Source organism: Lissotriton helveticus, chromosome 3_1 (genome assembly GCF_964261635.1).
Source record: "Lissotriton helveticus chromosome 3_1, aLisHel1.1, whole genome shotgun sequence".
Classification (NCBI taxonomy): Eukaryota; Metazoa; Chordata; class Amphibia; order Caudata; family Salamandridae; genus Lissotriton; species Lissotriton helveticus.
Window position 1 is genome coordinate 1,425,313,466 of NC_136061.1, and position 26,213 is coordinate 1,425,339,678.

Below are 26,213 nucleotides of genomic sequence, written 5' to 3' on the forward strand. Positions count from 1 at the left end.
GGCGTGGCGACGAATCACCACCGTTGTTGCCATCGCTCTGCCCAGTGAGTCCGTGGTATTCAGCCCACACCGGATGGAATACCGTGCCGCATCTCGACCCTCCGCAAGGGCTTGGGCAAGTTTAGTCCAGGCCTCCTCCGGACATTGCGGCAGCACGTCCGTGTCCCACAAAGAGTGGGTGTAATGGCCCAAGAGGCATGCGGTGTTGACTGACCGCAACCCCAAACTCAGGGAGGAGAATACCTTCTTCCCGTATTGCTCAAACCTCTTGGATTCCCGATCGGGGGAAGCCATCGGGAATGCGGTCTGGGAGTTAGAGGCCTGGATGACCAGGCTCTCGGGGGTGGGGTGGGTGGACAGGAAGCAAGGGTCACCCAGAGCCAGGCAGTGGCGCCTGGCCATGTTCCTATCTACAGGCGGACCTGTAGCGGGCTTGGACCAAGTGCCCAGAAGAACGTCTGACAAGGCATCATTAAAAGGCAGCAGAGGCTCGGCCGAGCTTGCCTGCGGCTTAAGGACCTCGGTGAGGTTAGTCCTCACGGCCGCGACGGGGAGCTCAAGGCCCAAAGCCTTGACAGCCCGCGTCAGCACTACACTATAGGCAGCCATCTCCTCCGTAGCCACGGTAGGAGGGGAGACAAAACCAGTGTAGGGCGAAGTGTCCAGACCACTGGCGTCCCCAAGCTCACCTGTCCAGTCCTGAGAAGACTGACACGTGCCAGAGGGTACCCGGACCCTGGTACTCCGGTTCAAAGGATGGGGCTGGATCGTAGAAGTAAAAGTCTCCCATCGGCATCGAGAATGGCGCCGGACCCGGATCGAGGGTAGGACCGGGGACGGCGTCGTCCTGGGACGGAGCTGGAGGAGACACCCTGGAGGTCGTGAGGTCGACCAGCGGCGACCTGGATCCGGCGGGGCCCTGCGGCGTCGGGACCGAAGACGCCGACGGCGTCGGGCCCGAAGCAGCCGACGCCGTCGGGGCCGAAGCAGCCGATGGCGTCGGGGCCGAAGCAGCCGATGGCGCCGGGGCCGAAACACCCGACGGCGCCGGGGCCGAAACACCCGACAGCGCCGGGGCTGAAGCACCAGACGGCGCCGAAGCACCTGACGGCGCCGGGGACGAAGCACCCGGCCCGCTGGGGGACCCATCCGGGGCCGCTTGGCCTGAAGGCGCTGCGGAATTAGACGGAGCAGCGAGCGAGCGACCTCATGGCCATGAGGACGGACTCTATCTCCGGCGTCGCGTGCTGCCCAGGGACCGGCAGGTATGGAGAAGGCCGCGACGCCAGTGGCGGGGAGGAGTCAGAAGAGCGATGCCGCCTCTTCGACTTCTTGCGCCTCTTACCCGAGGACTTCGAGCCCGAAGACTGATGACGACTCCCGGAACTGTGGTGACTCCGGTCCCGTGACCGGTCCCTCGACCTCCTTTCGGACCGGGACCTCTAGCAACGCGGGGCTGACTGCCGGAGCTCACGTCTCTTGCAGGACCACGCCAGTCTAGCTGGACGTAAGGGCCCGGCAATCGGAGCAGGACTTGGGGGTCGGTAACAGTCATCAGTCTGCTGCAATCGACGAAGGGTTTAAACCCGAGCATCCCTACCGGCACTGTCGGAGTCGAGAGACTTCGAAGGACGATCAAAAAGGATCGAAAAAGTTAGTAAAAAATTGACTAGCGTACAACTTTTTCCGGATCGGCGCTTGCTGGCGCGGAAAAAAGAACTGACATCAGCGAGCAAGGGCGGCGTCTAAGTACTCCGGCGACGTCATCCCGGCTCCAACGCCGGAGCCACAGACGACGCCTACCGACGCGCAAGGGTACTGCTTCGCAAAAGTTTCCGGATCCAGTCAGACGCCTGGGGATATTCTAAGGTAAGGAATCTAATACTAACCTGTTTCTTTCAGATTTCCTATGCATCATTGGTAACGGGTAGAGAAATTTCCTGATCATTTTCAGTAGTCCGAAGCATATGCCGGTCACTGACTGCACTTGAGTGTCCATGGATAGCCTCTCATCCATTTTTCCTCCCAGATTTCTCACTGTATTGACTGCCGTCGGGGGTGGAGAAATTTCATCCGGCCACCACTGTTTCCAGACATCCAGAGGAGGAGAACCTAAAAAGATTATCTCTGACTTCTCCGGATTGCATTTTAGTTGGTGTAATTGTGAGAAGTTGGCCTGATACAAGGTGATCACTAGAACTAGTGAGCATCATATATCAGTCCAAACAACCCTTATGGTGATTGGTTGTAAGTCAACCTTATAGACCAGCTATCCTAATGGTAGCATGGACAAAGCCGTCTTAGGCTAAACTCTTTTGGCATGTGAAGCCAGCTGTTTTACCACATATAACCCCTTGAATACCAGATGAAAGGACACCACACAGGTTGTTATAAAAATAAACAGTATATTTATTAATAACAAACACCTCTGAACTCTTTATGAGATCAGAGGGCTAAGGACATGACAATCTCTTAGGAAAAATACGATAAGTTGCACAAAATTACAATGGTGCACTAGGGGCACGGCAAACCATATACTAAGTAAATGGTATAAGTAGAACGATTTAGAAAATGAAGATGCCCAGAGGCTGTAGGTTCGCTGGGACTACCCTACCCTAACCGTAGGCAAGTATCAGGAGGCCCACGGGACACGTGTGCAGAGTGTGAACTCACACGCGAGATGCGGAACAAAGTTAATGGGCAAAACAAATTACGAAAAGGTAAGTAACAGACAGTTCCGACTAGTTAGGACTAAAACGACTGGATATCTGGACACTAGGAGAGTCAATCTACCTATGAGCACCGAAATGCTCTCGTTACCTCACCCACGGGCTGCGGGTGCATAGGTGTGAAAGTGTGTCGGGTTTCCGCGTTTAAGTCAATGGAGCCTTGAAGAAACATGCTGCAGGCAACCAGGAGGAAGATGTCCGGTGCGATCCAAGGGTGGATCGAGGAAGAAGAGGAACTGAAAGCAGAGGGGACAGTGTTCAAAGTCACTAGCCAGTGACCGGTGTGGAACCAGGAGGGAACCAGATGCTGTTGTCGCAATCAGGTGAAGAGTGGACGCTTGTCTCTGCAGCCACGTGGACCAGTAGGTGTCTTCGACGACCAGGATGGAGGCACGAGCTGTCCCACGCAGGCTCTCGCTGTCGGCGGCGTCGGATCCGGATTTGGAATCAACAGGCCTTGGCAAAGGCAACCCACGCGGTGAGTGGAAACGACGTTTGGAGTGGACCAGGAGGGTCCAGGGTTCTCCTCTTTTGGAAGGGAGCAAGGGCCAGTCTGGAGCAACCAGACCAGCAGTGTAGATTTTGTGGATCGTCGTCTAGGAGGTCACTAGCCAGCCGGCAAGTGACCAGACAACACGTCGAGCAGCAATCAAGCAAAAGGGCCCCACGCAGATCTCGTGGATGCTGGAGGGCTGGTCTTTGGTGCAGGAGCTGCTCGGGGCTGGGGCTTCTCAATCCCCAAAGCACTTACTCGAGGATGCCTCAGAAGTCGTGCTGGAAGCGAAGTGCAGTCTCTTCAAGATGGCCGGTCCCACGTGTCTCGTTGCACCCACGGGTCTCAGCTGTGCTGCAGATGTGGGTAGAGGTCGGAGAGGTCTGGGAGTCCGGGTCTCGTCGGGCTCTGAAGTCTGGATCCGGCAGGAAGGACGACAAAGTGGACCGCTAGGACGCTTGATGGTGCCTTGCAGTTGCAGGGTGGACACTCCTTGCCCACAAGGGAGATTCTTCAGTCTGCTGTGGAGCAGAACATCGAAGCCCAGAGTTTCTTGTAAAGTTGTTCAGGATAATCTAATTTGGAATGGGACCAGCTCCTACCTTTATCCTACTAAAGGGGGCTGTACTATGACTAGGTCCCTCCTATGGGTGGGACCAGGAAGGGGGGTGGTTACACCCCCTATCCTTTGTCCGGTTTCGCGCTGGAGCTGGAGTGCCACAGCAACTGGTTTGAACTGGTGTATGCACAGGGACACCTTGTGTGCCCTAAGCATGTCTCATTCCTTTCAGGCCTCCCTACCTCAATACACAAAATCCTGTCTGGGGTGGTGCTAGCACCTCCCAAGGCAGGAAACCCTTTGTCCAGGCCTCCCTCGCTGGAAGGACTCCCAGCAGCAAGAGGTCAGACTTGTGTCTGTGGTGGCAGCATCCATTTTGTGACGCTGAGGCTCGAGTTAACTTTAACCGGGGTTCACAGTTACATACATGTCGTGTCCCTCTAAAAGGGTGGAATGCTACCCCCGTCGCCAGAATTGGCGAGGGGGTAGTATTCTAATTCGTATGACACCTTACTCGACATGTTTTGATAATGCTATACCAAAGTTAGCAATAACCACGAGGATTATAATGCACTTAAGAGTATATGGTATAGCGTTATCATGGAACAGCTATAAGGACTTGGTTCCGCAAGCTGCAGACAGGCTCAGCTCATACTAGAGCACCATCTCACATAATTCCAAGCACTCTGCCCTCAGGGTTGAGAAGGCCTGCTATAGGAGTGACTGATAGGGATACGTGTGTCCATTTTAGGGTTAGATATAGGTATACTATATCTAAAGCAAAGGGTGATTACACCACCTTGCCCCAGCTGTCTTACCAGCCAGTTGTGTCTGTTTGGATGGCCAGCCAGGGGTGGCACAATACATGCTGCAGCCCCTGGTAGGCCTTGGGTTCACCTATGCCCTGGGTACCTAAGGAACACTGTACAGGGGCTGATAAGGGGTCCCAATACCAATTGGTAAATGCACCTAAAGTACATGGATGTCAATTTAGAGAGAGAACAGCTAGGCTGTGGGTCTGATTAGCAGGCCCACAGCCAGGGAAAGTCGTAAACCAGTGAAGCAAAAAGCAAAAATCTGGGGTGACCATAGGATTGCAGACCCCACTCTCCTACAGTAATTGAAACCAGGAAAAGACTTCCGTCAGACACTTTCTAATCCTCTGTCCATTCAAGTATTCCCCCTTTCTACATGTGAACAACAACTGCGTGTCGTCCGCGTAAGATATAATCTTTGCCCCGCCTGCCTCCGCTAACTTGGCTAGGGGGTTGAAATATGCGCGCCATTTTCACAGAGACTTTAAAAGTGGCACTGGAAGACAGTGAAGGGGGTTGCTGTTGGAAGCACGGAAGGGCGCACACGGACTGGTGGCTCGCCTGAACACAACTAAAGAATACGGCGCCTGCAGCTTCCTGAATATCATTGGTGGAGTCAAGGAGTATGTGAATAGCGGGGAGCGTGCCCATTATTCGCAGAATCGGCAATAGTGTAGTCGCCTGCCCCCTTGCTAAAAAGTAGTGACTGTTGGGCCTTGTCTGTCTGTCTGTCTGTCTGCCGCTGGTAGAGGCTACTACTCATTGTTGAACTCAGCATTCATTCACCTTCTGCGTCAATCCGCGCCTACTGGACTACATTGTGGGCGGGTTGAGTCCGGATTTACACACAAAGTGCGTTGTGAAGATGCTACTATAAGAATGACGGCAGCCGGAGGTGCTGAGCTCTGTGACGCCTGATCTCGATCGCCTGATATACAACTGCGGCTCACTGGTCTAGGGGCCTAAGCGGAGTGTACTGGACGGTTAGCCTTGTGAACAGAGGTCTGCGTTCGCATTGTGCTGGCGCTTTGGACCCCCACGCAGTCGAGATGGGCAAACCAGATAAACAAGTGCAACCCAAGTTAACTTTTGAGTTAAAGTGCCTCAAAGTAGCATCACAAGTAGCGTTAGACACAGAAACGGACATGGAGGCTGGCGGCTCTAGTAAGCTGGAGCGCATGTTAGTGTCCATGCAGCAGAATTTACAGACCATTGATGGTAAAATAGACACTCTCAACCTTCGCATGGATAGCATGTCGTCCAAACTGGACAAGCAAGGTGTGCGCTTGGCAGAGGCAGAACAGTGGATTTCCAATGCTGAGGACATAGTGGAGAGTACTGCTAAAACATGTGCGCAAATGAAGAAGCTGCGGTCTGTGATAAATGCAAAGAATAAGGACTTAGAAGCTAGGTCCAGGCATAACAATCTACGCATTCTCAGGGTCCCAGAATCTACCAATGTTGGGAAGATGGAGCTCTACATCGAGGATATGCTCAAAACACTCTTTGGCGCTGAGAGCTTCTCTGGAATGTTGGTGGTTGAGCGGGAGCACAGGTCTTTGGCGCCTTGACCCATTCCAGGGGCGACCCATTGCCAAATATTAGCAATGTTGCTTAACTATTGCGACCGGGATACGGCACTTCGTCTGGCGAGGGAGATGGGCACTACCGCATACCAGGGCGTGGAGGTGCAGCTGTTCCCGGACTTCACGGCGGCGGTGCAACAGGCAAGGCGGGAGTTCCAGACAGTTAAAAAAACAGCTGCAAACTTTGGAGATACAATACGCTATGTTATACCTAGCGCGCCTTCGGATCCAACATGGTGGTAAGACCCGAATGTTCACGACCCCAAAAGACGCTATGCAATTCATCAAACAAACAAATTGAGCGCAAAAGCACACGCAGAGCTGATGGGGATGAGGCGGATAATGAAGACTGAACAGCTGCACGCCTGTCCTGCTGGGGAGCGTGGAATTTTTAAGGTCCGCAAGGTTTGAGATGCATGGACAGTGCACTAGAGGTCTGTCGAACATACGTCTTTCTGTGTACTGTGTGGAGAGCAATCCTGATTAGGACAGTGACATTTATAAGGTCCCTTCTTTACTCTTCAGACATAGGGGGGCGATGTTAATGATTTTGCATTGGTTGTTCCGACTGCTGGGAGGGGGTAGCACCTGGTTATGCTTACATTAGTACTGATGGGGACATTTAGGGAGTCACACAATATGCTTTCTGTTCCAGGTATGTGAGATCAAAATGTGTATTGTAATGCTTATTGCTGTTGAAATGAGTGCAGGTGCGATTGTTATATAGGATGGCTAAGGGAGGGAGATGGTACTGCTGCCCCGACCTCCCATTACATTGAGGGGATCGCTGGGCCTCTGGTGTCCTTCATGTGGGTGCACCCCAAGTTGATTTCTGTTGGGGTATGGTTGCATGGGGGTTGTTGTTACTCAGGATGGGTGGGACTGTATTCAGCTACATGTTGTTTGTTCTTTATTGGGGATGTCCTCTGTGTAGGAAGGTGGATAACTGATTATGGTTACCCCAGATTTTTTGCCTTGTGTTTAGCTGGTTTTCGACTTAGTTGGCCTGGGATCCTGCTAATCAGGGCCCCAGGCTATCTGCTCTCTATAAAATGGACTCCATGTACCTTAGGTACATAACTAATTGGATATTGGGTCACCTTATGAGCCCCTGTATAGTGTACTATAGGTACCCAGGGCATAGGAGCATCCAAGGGGCTGCAGCATATCTTTTGCCACCCCTGCCTGGCCATCCAAACTGACACAACTGGCTGATCACTCAGCTGGGGCAAGGCCGTGTAATCACCCCTTGCTTAGGTGCAGTATTCCTATACCTACCATTATATATAGACACATATGCACCTATAAGTCATTCCTATGGCAGGCCTTAACAATCCTGGAGGCAGAGTGCTTGGTTTTATGTGAGATGGTGCTCTAGCATGAGCTGAACCTGTCTGCAGCTTTCGGAACCATGTCCTTATAGCTGTTCTATGATATTGCCATACCATATACTCTTAAGTGCATTATGTACCTCGCGGTCAGATGCTAACTTTGGTTTGGCTTTATCATTGTCGTGTAAGGTGTCATACGCTTTGGAATACTGCCCCCTCGCCAGTTCTGGCGACGGGGGTAGCATTCCACCCTTCTAGAGGGAGAAGACATGTTACTTCCATTAATACTGGTTAAAGTTAACCAGAGCCTCAGCATCACAAAATGGATGCTGCTGCCACAGACACAAGTCTGATCTCCTGCTTCTGGGAGTCCTTCCAGCGAGGGAGGCTTGGACAATAGGTTTCCTGTCACAGGGAGGTGCTAGCACCACCCCAGACAGGCTATAGTGTATTGGGACAGGGAGGGCTGAATGAAATGAGACACTGCCTGGGGCACACAAGGTTTCCCATGCATAGTTCAGTTCAAACCGGTGCTGGGTTACTCCAGCCCCAGCTCTGGCGTGAAACTGGACAAAGGGAAAGGGGTGTAACCACCCCCTTCCTGGGTCCCACCCATAGGAGGGACCTAGCAGGTAATCCAGCCCCTAGATTTGGTATATAGGTAGGAGCTGTGTCCTTAGACTCTAGATATATCCTGACTGAAACTCTGATACGAAACTCTGGACCTTCGACATCCTACTCGACGTAGAAGACTGAAGAATCTCCCTTGTGGTCAAGGAGTGACCACCCTGTGCAAGCAGGCACCATCACGCGCTCAACGGTTTGCTTTGTCGTTGCTCCCGCCGGAGCTCGAACACAGAGCCTGACAAGACCCGGACTTCGAGACATCCACAGCCCGATCTACAGCCACAACAAAGCTGAGACCCGTGGAGGCGACAAGAGACGTGGGACCGGCTATCTTGGAAAGCCAGCGAATTGCTTTCCGTGCAACTTCTGAGGCACCCTCGAAGTTGTGCATTGGGGATTGAGAAGCCCCAGCCCCAAACACCAACTGCACCGAAGAGCACCTCTCCACACTCACCGAGTGCTGCGTGGGGCCCTTTTGCATGTTCCTGCTCGACGCGTCTGTCCGGTCACTTGCCCGTTGGCTAGTGGCCTCTGTGACGAAGAAACCCGAAATCTACACTGCTGGTCTGGTTGCTCCAGACTGGCCCTTGCTTCCCTGGAAGGAGAAGCCCCTCAGTCCATGCTGGCCTGAGTAAGAAGCCATCTTGGATTCCTGCGTGGGTTGCATTTGCCAAGGCCTGTTGACTCCGAATCGAGCACCGACACCGCCAACAGCGAGAGCCTTCGTGGGACAGTCCGTATCCAGCTCCTGGAAGTCGTGGACACCTCCTGGTCCACGTGGCTGCAGAGACAAGCTTCACGACATCACCTGATTTCTTCGCGACATCGCCTGGTTCCTTCCTGGTTCCATCCTGGTCACTGGCTAGTGACCCAGACTCTGTCCCCACTGCTTTCAGGTACTCTTCATCCTCGATCCGCCCTTGGATCCAACCGGACTCTTCTCTCCTGGTCGCCTGCAGCATCTTTTCTCCAAGGCTCCATAGAACTCCACGACGAAACGCGACACACTTTGGGACCTATGCACCCGCTTCCTGTGGGTGAGGTAACTCGAGTACTGCGGTGCTCCTGTGAAGATTAACTCTCCTAGTGTCCTAGTTTCAAGTGGTTAGCTTCTAGTCCAGTCGGAAGACTCCTTTTTCTTTAACTTTGTAACTTAACGCACCCATTGACTTCTATGTGTGCACATGTGCGCAATTAGACACTGCACACGCATCCCGTGGGCCTCCTGCTCCCTAACAACTGTTAGTCCAGTGTAGCCCCGGCGATTCCCTAGGCCTTACCACTGTTCGTGACGTGGTTCTTATACCACTATTTTAGTATATGGTTTAGCGGGCCACCAGGGCCTATCCATATTTGTGCAACTTATTGTATGTTATATTGAGTTACTTGTTATGCGCTTTTGCCTCTGTCCTCATAAAGAGGATTGATTTAGAAATAAACACATATATATTTTGAATATATAACCTGTGTGGTGTCCTTTCATTTGGTATTAAGGGGATTGCATATGGTAAAACAGCTGGCTTCGAATGCCCCCTTGAGTTAAGCCTAAGACTGCTTTTGTCCATGCTACCACTAGGATAGCTGGTCTATAAGGTTGACTTTACAACCATCACCATAAGGGTTGTTTGGACTGGTGCAAGGTGCTCACTAGAATAGTGAACATCATATACCAGGCCAACTTCTCACACTCGGCATGGTTGGGGTGCTGGGGTGTGTTTTCCACAGGGTTGTTCACATGTGCAGCTATGTAAACAGCGTTACTTCTCTATTGCTTCGGAAGTATGGTGTTGCAATGTATGATATTCTGTTTAATGTAATGCCTCAGCAATGCGGGTAATGGAAGAATCAAGGAAACTTACTTGAATTACGTGGAATATCAGGGGGTTAAACTATCCCCAAAAAACTAGGCATGTACTGGCGTACCTAGACTGTCACAATGTTCAAGTTGCGCTACTACAAGAGACTCATCTCAGTAGGGGGGTGGGGGGGGAATGGGGTGCACGTTCCGCCTCTACATACTCCTCGTATGCTTGGGGGGTGATGGTGTTAGTTAAAAAAAATATCCCCTTTGAGAGTAGCTATGAAGAGGCTGCCGTTAATGGTCGCTATGTCATAGTAGGCAGTGTGGCACTTTGATCACGATGGAGAATGTCTATGGCCCAAATATAGACGATCCGGAGTTTTTAAAAATGCTGTGGAACAAAATATATATGTTACCGCCATCAGCCATCATATGGGGGGGGATTTTAATGTGGTGCTGAACCAAGAGATGGACCGTCACTCGCACGTAAATTCCACTATTAAAAAAGCTGCGCAGGCAGTTCGGGATGGTATGTGTGACCTGGGTCTTACTGATGTTTGGGGCTGAGGCATCCTGGATTGCTGGAGGGAACGTGCTATTCATATACACATAACACATGGTCACGTCTAGATTACTGGCTCGCAACGCACAACATGGGTTACCCGGGTGGCGCATCTGCCCCGCACCTTATTAGATCATGCACCTGTATTGCTCATCATGCAGATGCCCGCATATGCTCCGGCCCCGTTTCAATGGAGACTGCAGCCCTCGGCACTGCTAGACCCAGTCTTTAAGGAAGGGATACGAGTGGCTATAGAAAATCATTTAATGATAATTTAGAATCAGTGCAAAGTATGGGCATTGCATGGGATGCATTTAAGGTGATTATCCGCGGGGCATGTATAGGCTTGAGAGCTGGCATGCTCAAATCTCTACGGGATTCCATGAAAAGGGTAGAGAAAGACCTGATGGCATTGGAGCGGCATTATGAGGAGGCACCAGAGAATGCTACCTTGGCTGCCATACGCGCAAAGGTGACAGAATATAATTAGTTGGCGGACCAGGAAGTAAGGCATTTGTTGCGGCGTTGTAAAGCTAGGTATTATGGTGAGGGTGGCAGACCGGGCATGCATTAGCTGCTAGGATTGTGGAGCCACGGGCAAGACATTGCACGGTGCAGGTGACTCAGAGGGGGATGCTTCCTATTCTGACACTACTGGTATTCTCAGTCAATTCGTAAAGCATTACAAAGATATGTATGGGATCAGGCACACAGCTAGTGAAGAGGAAATAGCACAATATTTGGATGATGTGGCTCTGGTCTGGTTGTCTAAGGGTCAACAGGATTTCCTGATGCACTCGCTGACAGCCTAGGAAATTAAAGATGCCATCTCTTCTCTGCCTAATGGGAAAGCAGCAGGCACCGATGGACTCCCACCTGAGTTCTATAAAGAGTACATGGAGATGTTGATACCCCATTTATCGGCCATGTAAGATGAAGCTTTCGAACAACAGAGGCTGCCTGACTCGCTTAGGGAGGCATTAATTGTTGCTTTGTTAAAACCGGGTAAGTCACCAGACCGGTGTGAGTCGTTTAGGCCACTATCACTCATGAACACGGATGTAAAGATCCTAGCGAAAGTTTTAGCCACCCGGCTGCGTCTGTTGCCAGTGATGGTACTTCCGGATCAGTCTGGATTCATTCCCACCAGGTCCACGGCACACAATTTGTGTGCACTGTTTGCGGTCATGCATCTTTTGAATCCCAAACTGCCAGCGGCTGCGGTTATTCTAGACGCCACAAAGGTGTTTGATTCTATTGCCTGGACGTATATGTTTACAGTGATGCATCGAATAGGTGTGCCATTTTTCTGTACCAATTGGATTAGATTGTTATACACAGACCCGGTAGCGCAAGTGCGTATAAATGGGCACACGTCCGAGGTGTTTCCGATTAAGCTGGGCACCCGGCAGAGGTGTCCGTTATCGCCCCTGCTATTTGCGGTTGTGTTGGAACCGCTTGCATGTGTGCTGAGGCAGAGGTATGCAGGGACGGCACTACGTTTTTACCAACGACCATTGGCAGAGTCCATGTATGCTAATGACATGGTCATGTATGTAAGGGAACCAGCACAACATTTAGAGCAAGTAATTTCTGAATACATCCGCTTTGCGTGGTATTCTGGGCTAGCCATCAATTAGAACAAGTCCATAGTCTTCTCTCTCACAGTCTGCACTGAGCAATTTGTGCTGAACTATCCTCTAGAGTGGGCTACTGATCCTGTTAAGTATCTCGGAGTGTGGATTCACAGGGACCCTCAGGAAGTCATTAGAACAATTATGGTACAGCGATATCTAAGCTTGAAGATCAGGTGGCCCGGTGGATCCGCTTTCCTCTAACGTTTGCTGATAGGGTCGTGTTAATCAAAATGGCAGTGCTGCCAAAATTTTTGTATCTGTTTGTAAATGTACCTATTACCCTCGAGCAGCATTTTTTTACTACATTGCGATCCCTCTTGATTACTCTCGCTTGGGGGGGGGCACGAAGCCCCGAGTGAGCTGGGAAACATTAACGAAGCCTTAAGCGCTGGGCGGGTTCACAGAACCCGACATGCACATATATTATTTGTGCGCAAGGCACAGTTTGCCTATTATTGGCAAAATGCGCTGCCTTTCACACCTCATGTTGCGGTTGAAGCCGGTGCTGTTCACCCCATACCTTTGAAGGCAATGATTGTGAATAAGTACTCAGTGTTTGAGCGAGATGAGATAGACACGGTACAATGCACAGCTCGAGCATGGCATACGCTGGGAAAGCTTGCTCAGCTGCTTCCATTGTATGCACCAGCGATGCCTCTCCATCATGCTGCACTCTCAGTAACAGGGGAAACTGGGGCCCTTAAAGTCTTGCACGCTGCTGGGATGCGTAACATGGGAGATGTGTTCCCTGGCGGGACATTTATCACCTTACAGGATTTCATGAAAGAGGGGACGAATGAGGCTATGTCCACATTTATTTACCGAGGCTGCGATCTGCCATGCGGGTTTTATACCCGTGCTTCCCTGAGGAACCCACAGTCCTGGGGGCTCTGCAGCTCATCTACACTGCACAAACTAAAACTAAATTATCGCAGCTCTACTCTGCTTTGCAGCTGGATGAAGGTGCAGAGACTACAAGTTCGAAGGATAAATGGAATGCTTGTCTCCCGGAGCCGCTTACGGATAACGAATGGGAAGAATGCTGTAGGATTACTGGTTGCTTTGCGGTTAATGTGAATTTTAAATTCATCCATTACAAATACATTCATCAGATGTATTATATGCCTGCGCAACTTTATAAATATGGTCTAAGGGAAACAAATTGTTGTAAAAGGTGTCGTGCACATAACGCCGATTTTATGCATCTAGCATGGGCATGTCAGAAGGTGGCTACTTTCTGGGGTGATGTAATGACAGCTTTAACTGAAATGGTGGGTGACACAATAGTATGTGATGCGAAGTTATGTTTGTTGGGTAACATCTCTAAAATTCAGTTAAGTGCTCGTAAACTGGTGGCAATGTTGATGCAACTGGCTAAACGTAGGGTTGCACTTAATTGGGATGGTAGACCGGCACCTAAGCTGAAACAGTGGCTACATGATGTTGCTTATTGTTGTGACCAACTCACTTGTTATGCAGAAGAGTTACCAACTGCTTCAAGGCCACGAGATGTGTGAGGTCTGTTTACTGCCTACATGTTGAATCATTCTGAAGACGGTTGAACAACACTGTATGGACAAACTGCTATTGATGAAATGCCTTGACTCTTTGATTTCATGTTTTAATTTGCCAATGTACTGATTCTACAGATATGTATGAGGTACAGGTTGTGTTTACAATGAACAGCTGCACTTTTTGTTTGTTTGAAAATTCATAAATAAAATAATAAAAAAAAAAAAAACTTTTGTGGAGTTTTTGTGGTGTGCCTAGTGTGTTGCTGCTGTGTGTGTGTGTGTTGCGCAAATGCTGTACACATTGCCTTTGGGATAAGCCGGACTGCTCTTGCCAAGCTACCAAGGGGATGAGAGCAGGGATTATCTGCAGCGTGTAACTCCCTTGCCCTGACTAGAACGGTGGTTGCTGCCTGGCTTAGGCGCTAGCCCTAGCCAACCAGAAATCCAATTTCGAACATCTGTGAACACCTGCACTAGCCTTCCCTATATGGAGGTCAATCGAATCGCCCAGAGCTCCAACCGGTTGATGTGGAGTCCAAATTTTGCTGGAGACCAGAGCACTCTGATCTCCACCTCTCCCAGATGGCCGCACCATCCAAGGAGTGCGTATCTGTCACTACTGTGAGATCTGGTTGGGGGAAGGGTGAGGGGTCAGCTGCTGACCCAATTGCGGTTCGTTAACCACCGCTGCACATCTTTCACAGTTCCCTCCGAGATCTGGACCATGTCTGAGACAATCCACTGATGCTGCGCCCGCTGGAACTTCAGGTCCCACTGCAGAGCTTGTATATGCCTATGGAAATGGGTCACCAGCAGGAGGCCATGAGGACAAGCAGCATCTGTGTGTCTCACCAAAATCCAGGATAGGGGCTGAAACATTGGTATCATAGAATGAATATCCTGGACTCGCCGTTCAGGCAGATAAGCCCGATACTGCACCTTGTCCAGAACAGCTCTGATAAAAGGAAGCATCTGCGATGAGTCAGGTAGAACGTCAGCACGTTGATAGTGAACCCCAGATTATGGAGGAGGTCCAATGTAATCTTAAGGTAGGAAACTACAGCCTGGGGCAAGCCCACCTTCAACAGTTAGCCCTCGAGATAGGGGAAGACGGGCAAACTTGATCTCCACAGATGAGGTGCAACCTCCACCATCACCATGGAGAACACCCAAGGGGTGCATGTGCGGTCAGAGGGGAGAACAGCGAACTGAAACTCCTCATGGCCCACCATGAACCGCAGGTAATGCGTGTGAGAAGACAGGACGGCCATGTGGAAATATACGTCCTGTAAGTCCAACTTCATCATTCAGTCCTTTGGGTCCAGGGAAGATAGGACCTGAGCTAGAGCGAGCATTTTGAACTTCCTCGTTTTGAGGATGAAGTTGTGAGTGCAGGTCTAGGATAGGACTAAGGCCTCTGTCCTTCTTGGGCAATAGAAAGTAGCGGCAATAAAACCACCACCATCTTCTGGCGTCTGGACTCCCTCGATGGCTCCTTTGGCCAAAAGAGCGGTCACTTCCTGGCGGAGGAGTGATAGGTAGTCCACAGTCAGCCTGTCATAAGTGGGTGGCATGGGGGGTTATAGTTGATGGGGAGGGAGTAGTCCCTTCGGACAATATGCAAAATGCAGCTTCCCTATCTTATGGACTGCCAGCAGGCCAGGTGATGGCGAATCCTGCTGCCCACTAGGTGTGTTCGGGTTCCAGACAGAACAGGCACACACAGTGCGAATCAGTCACCGACATCATCGGCAGGAACCGCGAGCCTTGAAACCGGGCATCCCCGACTTGCACCAGGAGTCGAAGACTCAAAAACGACGTCGACAAAAAGTTAGTCAAAAACTGACTGGAGGTACCGCTCTTTCTGGATCTGCACTGGCTGGCTCAGAAGAAAGAAAGAATTGACGTCAGCATGCGAGGGCGGATCTAAGTAGCTGCCACGACGTCATTCCGGCAACCACAACGCCAACGATTAACACGGAGCCGGCCGATGCTACCTTTTGACACGCAAGGGCACTGCTGATGAAAAATTCTCCGGATCCAGTCTGACGCCCGGGGGTAATTCTAAGGTAAGGAATCTATAACTAATTGTCTCTTTCAAATATGAAAAGCACAGCTGTGAATGACTTGTCGCACGTAACTCAGAATACAGAACTTTTGTTGCCATGACCGTTAATAGCATATCATTGCTTTGACTCCTTGAATATTATAAGTGTACCCTGATGCAGTGAAAATCACTGTGCTATACTTGATGTTTTAATATACATTTCGATGCTTCACTTCACAGATTCCATATAATACAACATTCACAGATCCTTTAGTTTAAAGTGCATTACGAGAATAATTTGCGCTTGTTCTGCTCTTCACGTTATTTCTTTGTTTCAGCTCATGCATGATGGCCTGATGTCGCGGCTGCCGTAATCCTATCAAAACAGCCACACCCAGCCGCTGACTGCGGATTATTGTAGTTTCAGAACAGCAAGAGGTTCAGTGCTTAATCCCGGGCTTTCAGACTCCATGGTGTGCTAAGAGCCTTCTCGAGTAGCAGTGGTTTTCTCCGGGTGACAGGAAACAGGTAGGAGACCTTCGACCCATGCACTATCGGGTGAAATCAGCGGTCTTGTGCCATCAGTAAAGGAAAGCAAGGGAACGTACTGGCACGTCTGAGAGGTATCAGATGTTTCTACCAATTGGTTATCCTACTAGAGATTCCAGGAGATAAGTGACTCGAATCGTGTTATTCTTTGAACCTGCACATTTGGATAAATCTGTCATTTTCCCCCAGAACCATGTTAAGATTGAAGTTGTGACATTTCGGAGTGAAATTCAATTATCTTTGCATACTGGAAAACTGTGAACTCTTCCTTTTATGCAGTTCATGAGATAAACTAATAAGAGTAGTCTGTGAAGTACTAAGTGAGCCTTAAGAATTAACATTAAGGACATGTTTAGAGACTATTGCATAACAGATTTACAAACAAGAGAACAAACTTACTAGTCTCAAGATGACGCCTTTTGATTTACAGGTAACCTACCTGCATGTACATGTAATGCCCATGTATTTCTTAACATAGTGATGTGATTTGGACTTGCAGAACAATATCTCACTGTTTTGGATCATCTGTTCCAGGTCTCCCTCCCCGCAGTACCCTCTCCAATTCCCTTCCCCTCGTCTGGCCACTCTGATCCTCTGTTTTGTAATCAGTCGGAGCTGCCAGAAGGTAGGCTTCTTGAGGGTACAACTCCGGAGGAGCATAGCAGGTCCTGACAGATTCTACCTGCACTAAGACCTTAGCCAACCTCCACAACACCCTTAAAACAAATCCAAGTGATTGGGCATTAATCAGACTTTCTCGTCATCAATACAAAGATGCCAGGAACGCCAGGCAGCAATTACTAAATGAGGAGGCATTGGATCGCCTCCATCAAGCTGCATTCACAAATAAATTAAGGGATTTCTGGGCCGTAATCAATTCCCCATTCCTGATAGATACCTCATACCTAATCTTAACTCTCATGTAGAGGAAGACACCTGGATATAACACATTCATAAAATCTCTGGCCTCAATCATGACGTTTTGTAACCTCATCCGAGAGGCACACTAGTAACACCCAAATCATCTTCACTATTTAATGTAACTGAGGTTAGATATGTCCCCAGCAGTGCAGCAGTATTAAGGCCCCTGGCCCAGAAGGTGCCCCAATTTATTATGTCTATGAAAACCCAGACCTCTGGTGACCCTTTTAACTAATATTTTTAATGCCATAACTAGTGCAGGGCCACCTGAATCGTGGTCAAAAACCATTATAGTCCCTATTCGTAAGAAAGGGGACAAATCAGTGTCTAAGAATTATAGACCCATTTCCTAATTGGATGGCACAGCTAAGTTAATGGGTCAAGTATTACTAAACAGATTAGAAGAATGGGCCCCTCAGAAAAATAGTATGATACCCCCACAACATGGGTTTAAGAAAGGGAAATCTACAATAGATTAATGCCTTAACCTAAGTGTGCTTATTAACAAATACACTGTAGATAAAAGGGGAATGGTCTCTATGTCCTTCATGGATTTATTGGCAGCTTTTGCTTGCGTCTCCCACTGAGGGCAAGGTAAGGTCCAGGACCTCAGCCACTCTTCGCACTACCATTGCAAATGATGCTCGCTCCTCCGTAGCCACGGAAGGGGGAGAAAGCATGCCAGTATCTGCAGAAGTATCCAGTCTGCTGGCTTCACCCAGGTCCTTACACCAGTGTAAGGAATCATAGGGCTGGTATTCTTCAGGGTACAGTGACCGCTCCCATTCTTCCCAGAGTCCTAGTCTACAGAATTAGAGCTCAGGCTCCGGCCTGGAAGGCATGGCTCCAGTCGACCCCAGAGCCGGTGTCTGATGATGCTCCTCTGGCTCGGTGTTGGGGCAGTGGGAATGACAATGGGGATGGCGCTAGGAGATTTGGCTTAGGGACCAGAGCCAAGGAAGTTCGATATGGCACAACCGGCGTTGATCCGGATCCATCTAAGGATCCTTAGGGGCAAGACTGAAGCCGGAGACACCAACGTGGATCCAGTAGGGGCCCCTCCTGAACCCACAGGGCATGAAGGCACACCAGAGGGAACAGACCTCTCAAATGTGAGGCACATGGCCTCAAACTCTTGTATTTGAGCAGGGGTTACCCCAGCTTCTGGAAATGTGGAAAGGCGCAGAGTCGGTCCAGGTGCTGGCTCAACCACGGAGCCAGGCCTCGAGGGATGCTCCCTCATCTCGTTGGCCGACGAACGAGGTGAAGTCGAATCATGCTTCGATTTCTATTTCTTCTTCTAAGACCAAGACTTACCTGAATGCCTCAACGACTTGGAGAAGGATGATAACCTCTAACTCAGTGACCCCTCCCTGGACCTTCTTCCTAGATCGGGACATCAAGTGTAGAGCCTCCAAGATTTTGAGGGATTGCTCTTTCAATCCCTCGGATGCATGGTGCAGCAGTTGGGACAGGGTTTTGGGTCATGGTATCGTTCGAGGGCACCATAGGCAAACAAGGTGCAGGTCTGTGACCCTCAAAAAAAGACTTTGATCAAAAGTTTTTTTTAAAAGCATAGTCCAAAACTAACTAAGGTGTAGCTCTTCCTGGATCTGCGCTGGCTGGCACAGAAAGAATAAAAGACTGACGTCAGAATGCCTAAATGGCACCTATATAGGCAACAAGAACGTCACTTCTGGCGTGGATGTCACCAACTGTATCACACAGAGTCTAACAATGTGACCTACCGCCACGCAGGGGTACTGCTCACGAAAAGTTTCCAGATCCAGTCTGACATCGGGGGATAATTTTAGGGTAAGGAATCTGCGGCTGGAAGTCTCTATCAGATAAAAGTCTCTTACCAGAATGATATTAATATCTGCTTAGTCTGGAATGGGGTTGCTGTATTTTGCCGCTACCAGAGAGAAGATGAACATCGGAGTCCTACAGAGCTCATGATCACTACATGCATTCTAGCCTTTAGTAAGTGGCTCTCCCAAGGTAATAATTTGCTAATCACAAAATCACATCTAGAGAAGATCATGTAAGGCTAACTTACAGATCAGAACTTTTAAGGCCTCTCATTGGAGGCTAGTCTTAACATTAGTCAGAATCAATTAAAAATCAACCATGAATAGAACAAGACAGTAACATATTTACACAGATGTTACATTTATACATGAAATGCAAAAAATAAATGAATCCAAAGCAGCTTTGCACCGACGTGATGTATTTGAAATTACTAGGAAAGGTAAACATTCAAAGCATTTATCGGAGCAGAGTACAAATCACAGTTCTTGTTCCCATTTACAAAATGTAATAGAAAGGTCAGTGCAGTGGATCTAGTACGAATTTATATACATCAACTACAAATTGTGAAAAAAATATAAAGTGAAACACGGTGCAAAAAATAAATTACACTAAGATCTACTGCAAAGCTTCATATATAAAAGATAAAAATACAGTAGTGTGGTGTGACATTAGTTTAAAACAATACAGCAGAATAAAAAGCAATAAAGAAAAATACACAATCTAGCATTCTACACTAGTTTGTATCTAGGAAACGTTGAAGCTTTAAGAAGAAAACATTGTTCCATAAAGGAAAAAGTATTGCAATAAATTTCATGTTGTCCCTCTGTCTTGTATTCTGATCAAGAACAGATAAATCGCAGATAACAATGTCAGAGAAATTAGGAGGTTTCTTTACTCGGTAACCAAAGTTAAGACTGAGCCAAGGTACAAGAATGTAACTTACTAAAGACTTCTACATGGCCTTCCACACACTGGGGTCTTGTACATGTGGGTACTGTGTAACACAAGAATAGAGTAAATCCCAAGGTGAACTACTACAAACAGAGGGTCCTATTTAGCACAATACTATTATTTATTTCCAGTAATTCTAGTTTATCTCTGAATTAATGGAGCTGATCATGGCAGTCCTTCCCTTGCTCCACGTAACCACCTACCAACTACACATTCCTTTTGCTTGATTTCTCAAAAAAGTGCCAGAACACCCTTTACTTTTTGCTTTCTAGTCTTAAACCTCAATAAATCATTACTTTTGATAGATGCTGTGCTTTTTTGGTCACTCATTAAAAACTCCACTCACTTTTCAGACTTTGCAAAGGTTTTGTGAAGTTGTAACTACTTAAAGAAATATTGCAACTACAAAATAAATAATATAATCTCTAGAAATTATATGTGCTGGGTTTTGTGTGAGCAGGGTAAAAAGAACGGTTCAAACCCCAATGTATTTTGAATTTGCTAGAAAATGTAAACTCAGGAAGATAACAGTTGCAATTTTAAAAAAACGTAAAAGAACCACATTTTTTCTTTCACTTTGACGATGTGCAAAGTGAGAAAAGTCTACTCTAAATTTTGGAAAAAATGTATTGCAAATTAGAACTGACATTAAGAGTTTTAGGGACAATCATTTAAATGCATTCCACATAACCTTAATCTCAGGTGCCCCAATATGGAACTTGTGATCATAAGTGGTTAGTTTCATCTGCCAAAGGCATAGTAAGTATTAAAATATTCATGATTAAGGACAGTCTAATATGCTACCTTTGGTATTACTGTTATAGGGGAGGCCCTTGAGTACTTCTGGGGCAAGGTGTGGAACACATATTAAAAGGACCTGGCTGAATGCATTGAATATTTTGTTCATTAAGTTTAGAAACCAAGTCTTGACCTAGCTTTTAACTTGGATCACTCAACTGAGCTTTAGACAATTATACATTTGTATCCACAAATCTTTAACACTTCATTTCATCAAGCAAGATGATGGACCGTGTGGTCCCATGTTTGGTGGCGGCTGTGAACTAAGTATCACTCCGGACAAGCAAATAATGTTTATTTGTAATTAGGAGACAATTGTTTGGATGATTATCTGTGGAACTGTTAGAGGACACATTTAGCCACCCCCCCCCCCCCCAAAAAAAAACAGTCACGCCCATTCATAGTGGTGCTTAACACTTGAAAAAGGCACAGTCAGGTAAGTTTGAAAAGGCACGGTGCGGCAAAGGGGCTGAAAGCCAATAGTCTTTACATTGATACTGTTGACCAATTATTGCATCCATTCTAAAATCTCAATCTGTCTCTCATTGCATCTGTGAACCACATAGCTACTACCTTACTCCATTTTACAAAGTGATTATGGAATGCCTCTTCTGTAACTATTCAGGGCTGTTCTCCTTTCTTCCCCCTCCTACTGTACACCCCAGGAAGACAAAATACCTAACCACCCCATAACCCTGCAAACATTTTGGCGAATGTCTTCCCTCAAGTAGGAGCCACCCACAAAGCCAAGATTTCTCACTTGCAAAATAGTGCAGCATGCAGATCAATCAGGCAGCAAGAGGTTTCAATGCAGTTTAAACTGTGGAAGGAATAAAGTGTGCTTAAACTTTATGCTGCACATGTTAAAATATGTTATGTGTGCTGTTACTTTCTTTTTTTGCACAATTGCAAAAAATGTATTAAAAGTCTTTGAAAAAAATGAGCCACATGTCTGTCTGACTTTTGCATTACACGATTAACAGTCTCAGTAAAAACACCACTACAGCACTTTAAAGCTACGAAGCAGTTTTGGGAAAATCAACTTTTCCGAGTGAAAGGGCATTTGTTAGGAAAATATCTGGAACATTACTCCAAACTGTAAATTGAGTATGAATAAAGACAAATCTACACAACGAAACCATAGCCTTCAGCTGCATTAACGTATTATGGTCTAGCACCACTAATTAACATGTGCATACTTCCTGCAGTACTCTATTGCCAGGCTTTGGGAATTCAATCTTACAGTATTGCAGTCCTCCCGGAATCTCAATTTATTTTCAAACGCGAAGAAAAAGTTGAAACAGAAAATGTAAATATTAATCAAATGTATGCTTTTGATTAAAATGTAAGCAACACTATGTTATGTAAAGATTCGGGAGATCCTCGGCTCGGCTGCCAGATAAATAGTCATGTCTTAAGGGCCCATTACCAGCATTACAGGCTGCTCAAGAAAAAGGAACAGGTTCCTTCCCTGAAAAACGTACAAACTGCAGTACTGCTTACAAAGCAAGCTGCAGCATGTCTTGACATAGCAGATGTTGATACTGGCAAAATCGACCAATATAATCTAATCTGCCGTAGCAACACTTCCAATCCTAGCAAGCTGTTGAATGGTGACTGACACCCGAATGCGCAAGATCCCGGCAGATTTGGTTACACAAACTCTCAATGTTCAGAATGGCCTGCACCAAGTAAACCTCACTCTTCATTTTGAAGTTTAAAAAACAAGAAATAAAAAAAGAAATCAGGCGTCAGTACTGTAAAGAAAATAATCTTTGTACACTTGTCCTTAACGTAAGCTAATAGTGTCCATTAACTATGTCCAAAATGCTAAAATGTTGGATAATCACCAACAGGCTAGAGTTAAGAATTATTGATACCCATCTTATCTGCAGGCTTTGTCAAGTGCAGAGCTAAAACAAAGATTTCACACCGATTAGGCTTTAATTCAACAACAAATATTGTTAAGTGTGCAAACCCTCAACTGGGGAAGGCTACCACTCAGATTAAACATTTTGAGTGCTCAAGATTCACCTTTTTTTTTAATAGTACCACCAGGATCTAAATATCCACACACACCATAGTATAGATGTAAAGAATGGAAGTGACAGTACATTATACAGACAGTAACTTCTGATATAGCTTCTTTTTTTCAAGTTGCTTACATATCTTTACAGGAAATACACAAGAAATATGCAAAATACTTCACAGAAGAAAACCTAAGGTCCACTAAAGTATAATTCAACTAACAAGAGGAACAGTAGAAACGCAAACAGTACAAACATTAGTGGTACGCCCATATACAGGACGATACAGTGGCTCTACCTGGTCTAGTTTCACAGAAGCTACACACCCAAGGGCCATAGATAGTCCACCTCAAAGGGATGGTTGTCAGTGTATTAACCTAGAAGACAGTAGTAGACAGACATGCTTGAACACAAAGGAACATGATCTGTGTCTGTGTTGGGGCATTCTCAGCACAAGTTCAGGCCTGCCAGGTATTGTTTTACCTGGTCACTCTTGCCCAAGTTCTTTTGAGCATTTGTTCCCATCTCTACAAACCAAAATAAAACGAATTCCATTGAAATCCAATAGATGGATGGATGGATGGATACATAGTTCTTGCAAGTTATCCACGTCTTCAGAAGTCTGTTAGAAAAACGTTGTAGAAGAATGTTCACAGAGATGAAATAGGATATTCCAGTCTTCAGAGATTAAAAAGGCGAGAACAGGCTTTTCCTTCATAGTTCAGTAGTTAGCAAACATTTAGTCTTCATAGGCTGTTCGGTGAGCTGGGTCACGGTGCTAATAATTAAAAAACAGTTACTGTTAAATAAGTTGCAAAATCTTCAACAAACTGCTGTTAACATTTCATTAAGTCATTCGGCATGTAATATATAGTGTTGCATCACTAAATAATTCAAATGCATGCTCTTGTTTTGCCCCTCAAACAGTAAAGATAATCAAGTTACTTATTTTCTGTACACTCTTTCTGGTGGATATTCAATCTCAAATTTAGATTATTCCCACAGGCACAAACAAGACTGGATCTGGAATCTTTTCACAGCAATGTTCCTGCGCACCATTACGTGCCGCCTTGTGGCTTCATGTAGACTTCGTTCCACACTGTAAGGACGAAGCAGTCACATAAAAGCACCACCCCTGCATGCTGACACTTTCTTGCTAGGCTTCACGCTCATGAACATGGAGCCTAGAACAAACATCGGCACTACTGTGTAGATCTCTAATTTGGGACCATAATTAAAGGAAAAAAGAGGCCACTCTACTGCATCGGGCACTGGGGGTAGGTGAGAAATCTACAAGAACGTTACCAAAGGTAAGTAACTTTCTTCTGCTGGATACCTCTAACCACAGGCACCTCACCTTTATAATAGATATCAAAGTAGTACCCCCCTACCCCCAAAGATGGACGGTTTGTGGAGTGGACTCAGACCAATAAATCTTTCAGGACTGAGCGGACAAAATGACCTTCCTGCCGAAGCTGGCTGACAAGGCAGTAGTGCTTCATGAACGTTTGCTCAGATGCCAAAGTCGCAGCCTGAAAGGTGTCTGGGACAGGCACTCTGCATGCTAACGCAGGGTGTCTGGGACAGGCACTCTGCATGCTAACGCAGGGTGTCTGGGACAGGCACTCTGCATGCTAATGCAGTCGTAGGGGCCTTAGCCCTGGAGGAATGGGACTCAGACGTTCTGGAGGATAATTTAGGACTAACGCTTAGCACATCTCAACCGAGAACTATACACCTTAACAGAGTCCTCTTTTTCACAGCTTTCCCTTTGCCCCGAAGAACCCCACAAAAAGCTGATCCCTAGTTAAACATCCAATTGAGATCTGGGGTATGATTTCCTCCCACTCTCCAGAGCTTTGTTTCATGACTGAAACCTGGCTGACTCCTACTAACCACCCTTCAATCAACCTAGCAATACCTAACGATTATAAATGTATTCATCTAGATAGAGTGGGGAAAACAGGGGGAGGCATTGCGATTGCCTTTAAAAAACATCTTAAAGTGCAATGGCTGTCCACTGTTTGTAATGATACAATGGAACTGGGCATTTTTAAAATCATTATGTCCCCCTCGGAGACTTGGAATAGAGCCTTAGTCTATCGACCACCTGGCCCAAAAACGAATTTTGTCAATCATTTGACTGAATTAATTGCTATGCAGGCTCTGGCTTCTAGTAAATTCATTTTACTGGGCGACTAACTTTTATGGGGAGGACTCGACGAACCCTGAGGTAATGAAGCTTATCTCCAGTTTGAATGACACTGGTCTCTCACAAAGGGTGATCGGGCCCACCCATTGTGCTGGTCATACCCTGGATCTTATTTTTACAAACATGGAATGGTTAAAGATCTACCCCCCTCTCACTCTCAGATGGACAGATCATTGTATGATCCTATTCACTCACATATCCCAAAGAGATTTAACTCCCATGGTCCATCCAAAGTTGACAAAGAAAGAATCGCGTAGTCCCTGGCAGAAACTTACATTGGAATCTTTTAAGGAGATATACCCTCTTCATAATAAGGACTATGGCCATAATCAGGAGGTCTCTGATCTGTTGGACAGTTTCAATTCAGCCTTGGAAATTACATTAAATGCCGTCATTCCTCAGAGCAAAAAGAGCCCAGTCTTCTGGCGTCACTCTGCCCCCTGGTACACAGGCGATTTGAAAATCGATAAATCAAATTGTAAAGCATTAGAGAGAAGCTGGAGAAGCACAAAAAACTGGTGATAGACACATTTATAAATCAGCTTTATCTCATTACCATCAAAAAATAAAAATTGCTAGACGTACTTACATTCTGAATCAAATAGAACAATCTAGCAAGTCTTCTAAAGCTTTGTTTATTATTGTCAAGGATTTTGTGTCACCCCAAGCGTGTAAACAGTCGCCACTGGAGTCCCAGGAACTTTGTGACTCAATAGCAAATTTTTTCCAGGAAAAAATCTTTGACTTATGCCAATTTTCCTATTACGGTCACGAAAAAAGTCGGACTTATTACGCATTTTGACGACTCGGTGGTATCTCCTGCCTGCCTTCTGAACCAGTTTGAGACAATTCCGCTGGAGGAGATAAACAGATTACTGTCTGCCGCTAAATCCGTCTCACCAGGTGATATATGCTCACCTAAAATTATGGCCCTTCTTTCCCCTGTGTGTGCTCCGTAAATGCAAAGAATTTTTAACTGTTCAATTTTATCCTGTTCAATCCCTGCTGTTTGGAAATAAGCCTATGTCCGGCCTAGCCTTAAGAAATCGACGGCCGATCCTCAAGTCCTCCGCAATTACAGACCGATATCTCCGCTGCCCTTGCTTGGTAAAAAATTGGAAACCACAATAAATAAGCAACTTCGCTATTATTTAGAATCCAATAAGATTCTTGACCCTTCACAGTCGGGCAGCCATTTTGGCTGTCACCGGCTCCATAAGACAAACTCTCGATGCAGGAGGA

The 26,213-nt window shown here is 47.0% G+C and overlaps 1 protein-coding gene across 2 annotated transcripts in view; it reads right to left on the reverse strand.

Moving 5' to 3' along the window:
- Window positions 1-23,194: 23,194 nt before the first annotated feature.
- Window positions 23,195-26,213, reverse strand: part of EPB41L5 (erythrocyte membrane protein band 4.1 like 5) — a 1,262,314-nt gene continuing 1,259,295 nt past the window's right edge. For both annotated transcript variants that reach the window (XM_078682077.1, XM_078682078.1), the window contains exon 26: window positions 23,195-23,537. In XM_078682077.1, the coding sequence (XP_078538203.1) occupies window positions 23,474-23,537 (64 nt within the window). In that variant the 3' untranslated portion in view covers window positions 23,195-23,473. The remainder of the gene's footprint in view (window positions 23,538-26,213) is intronic.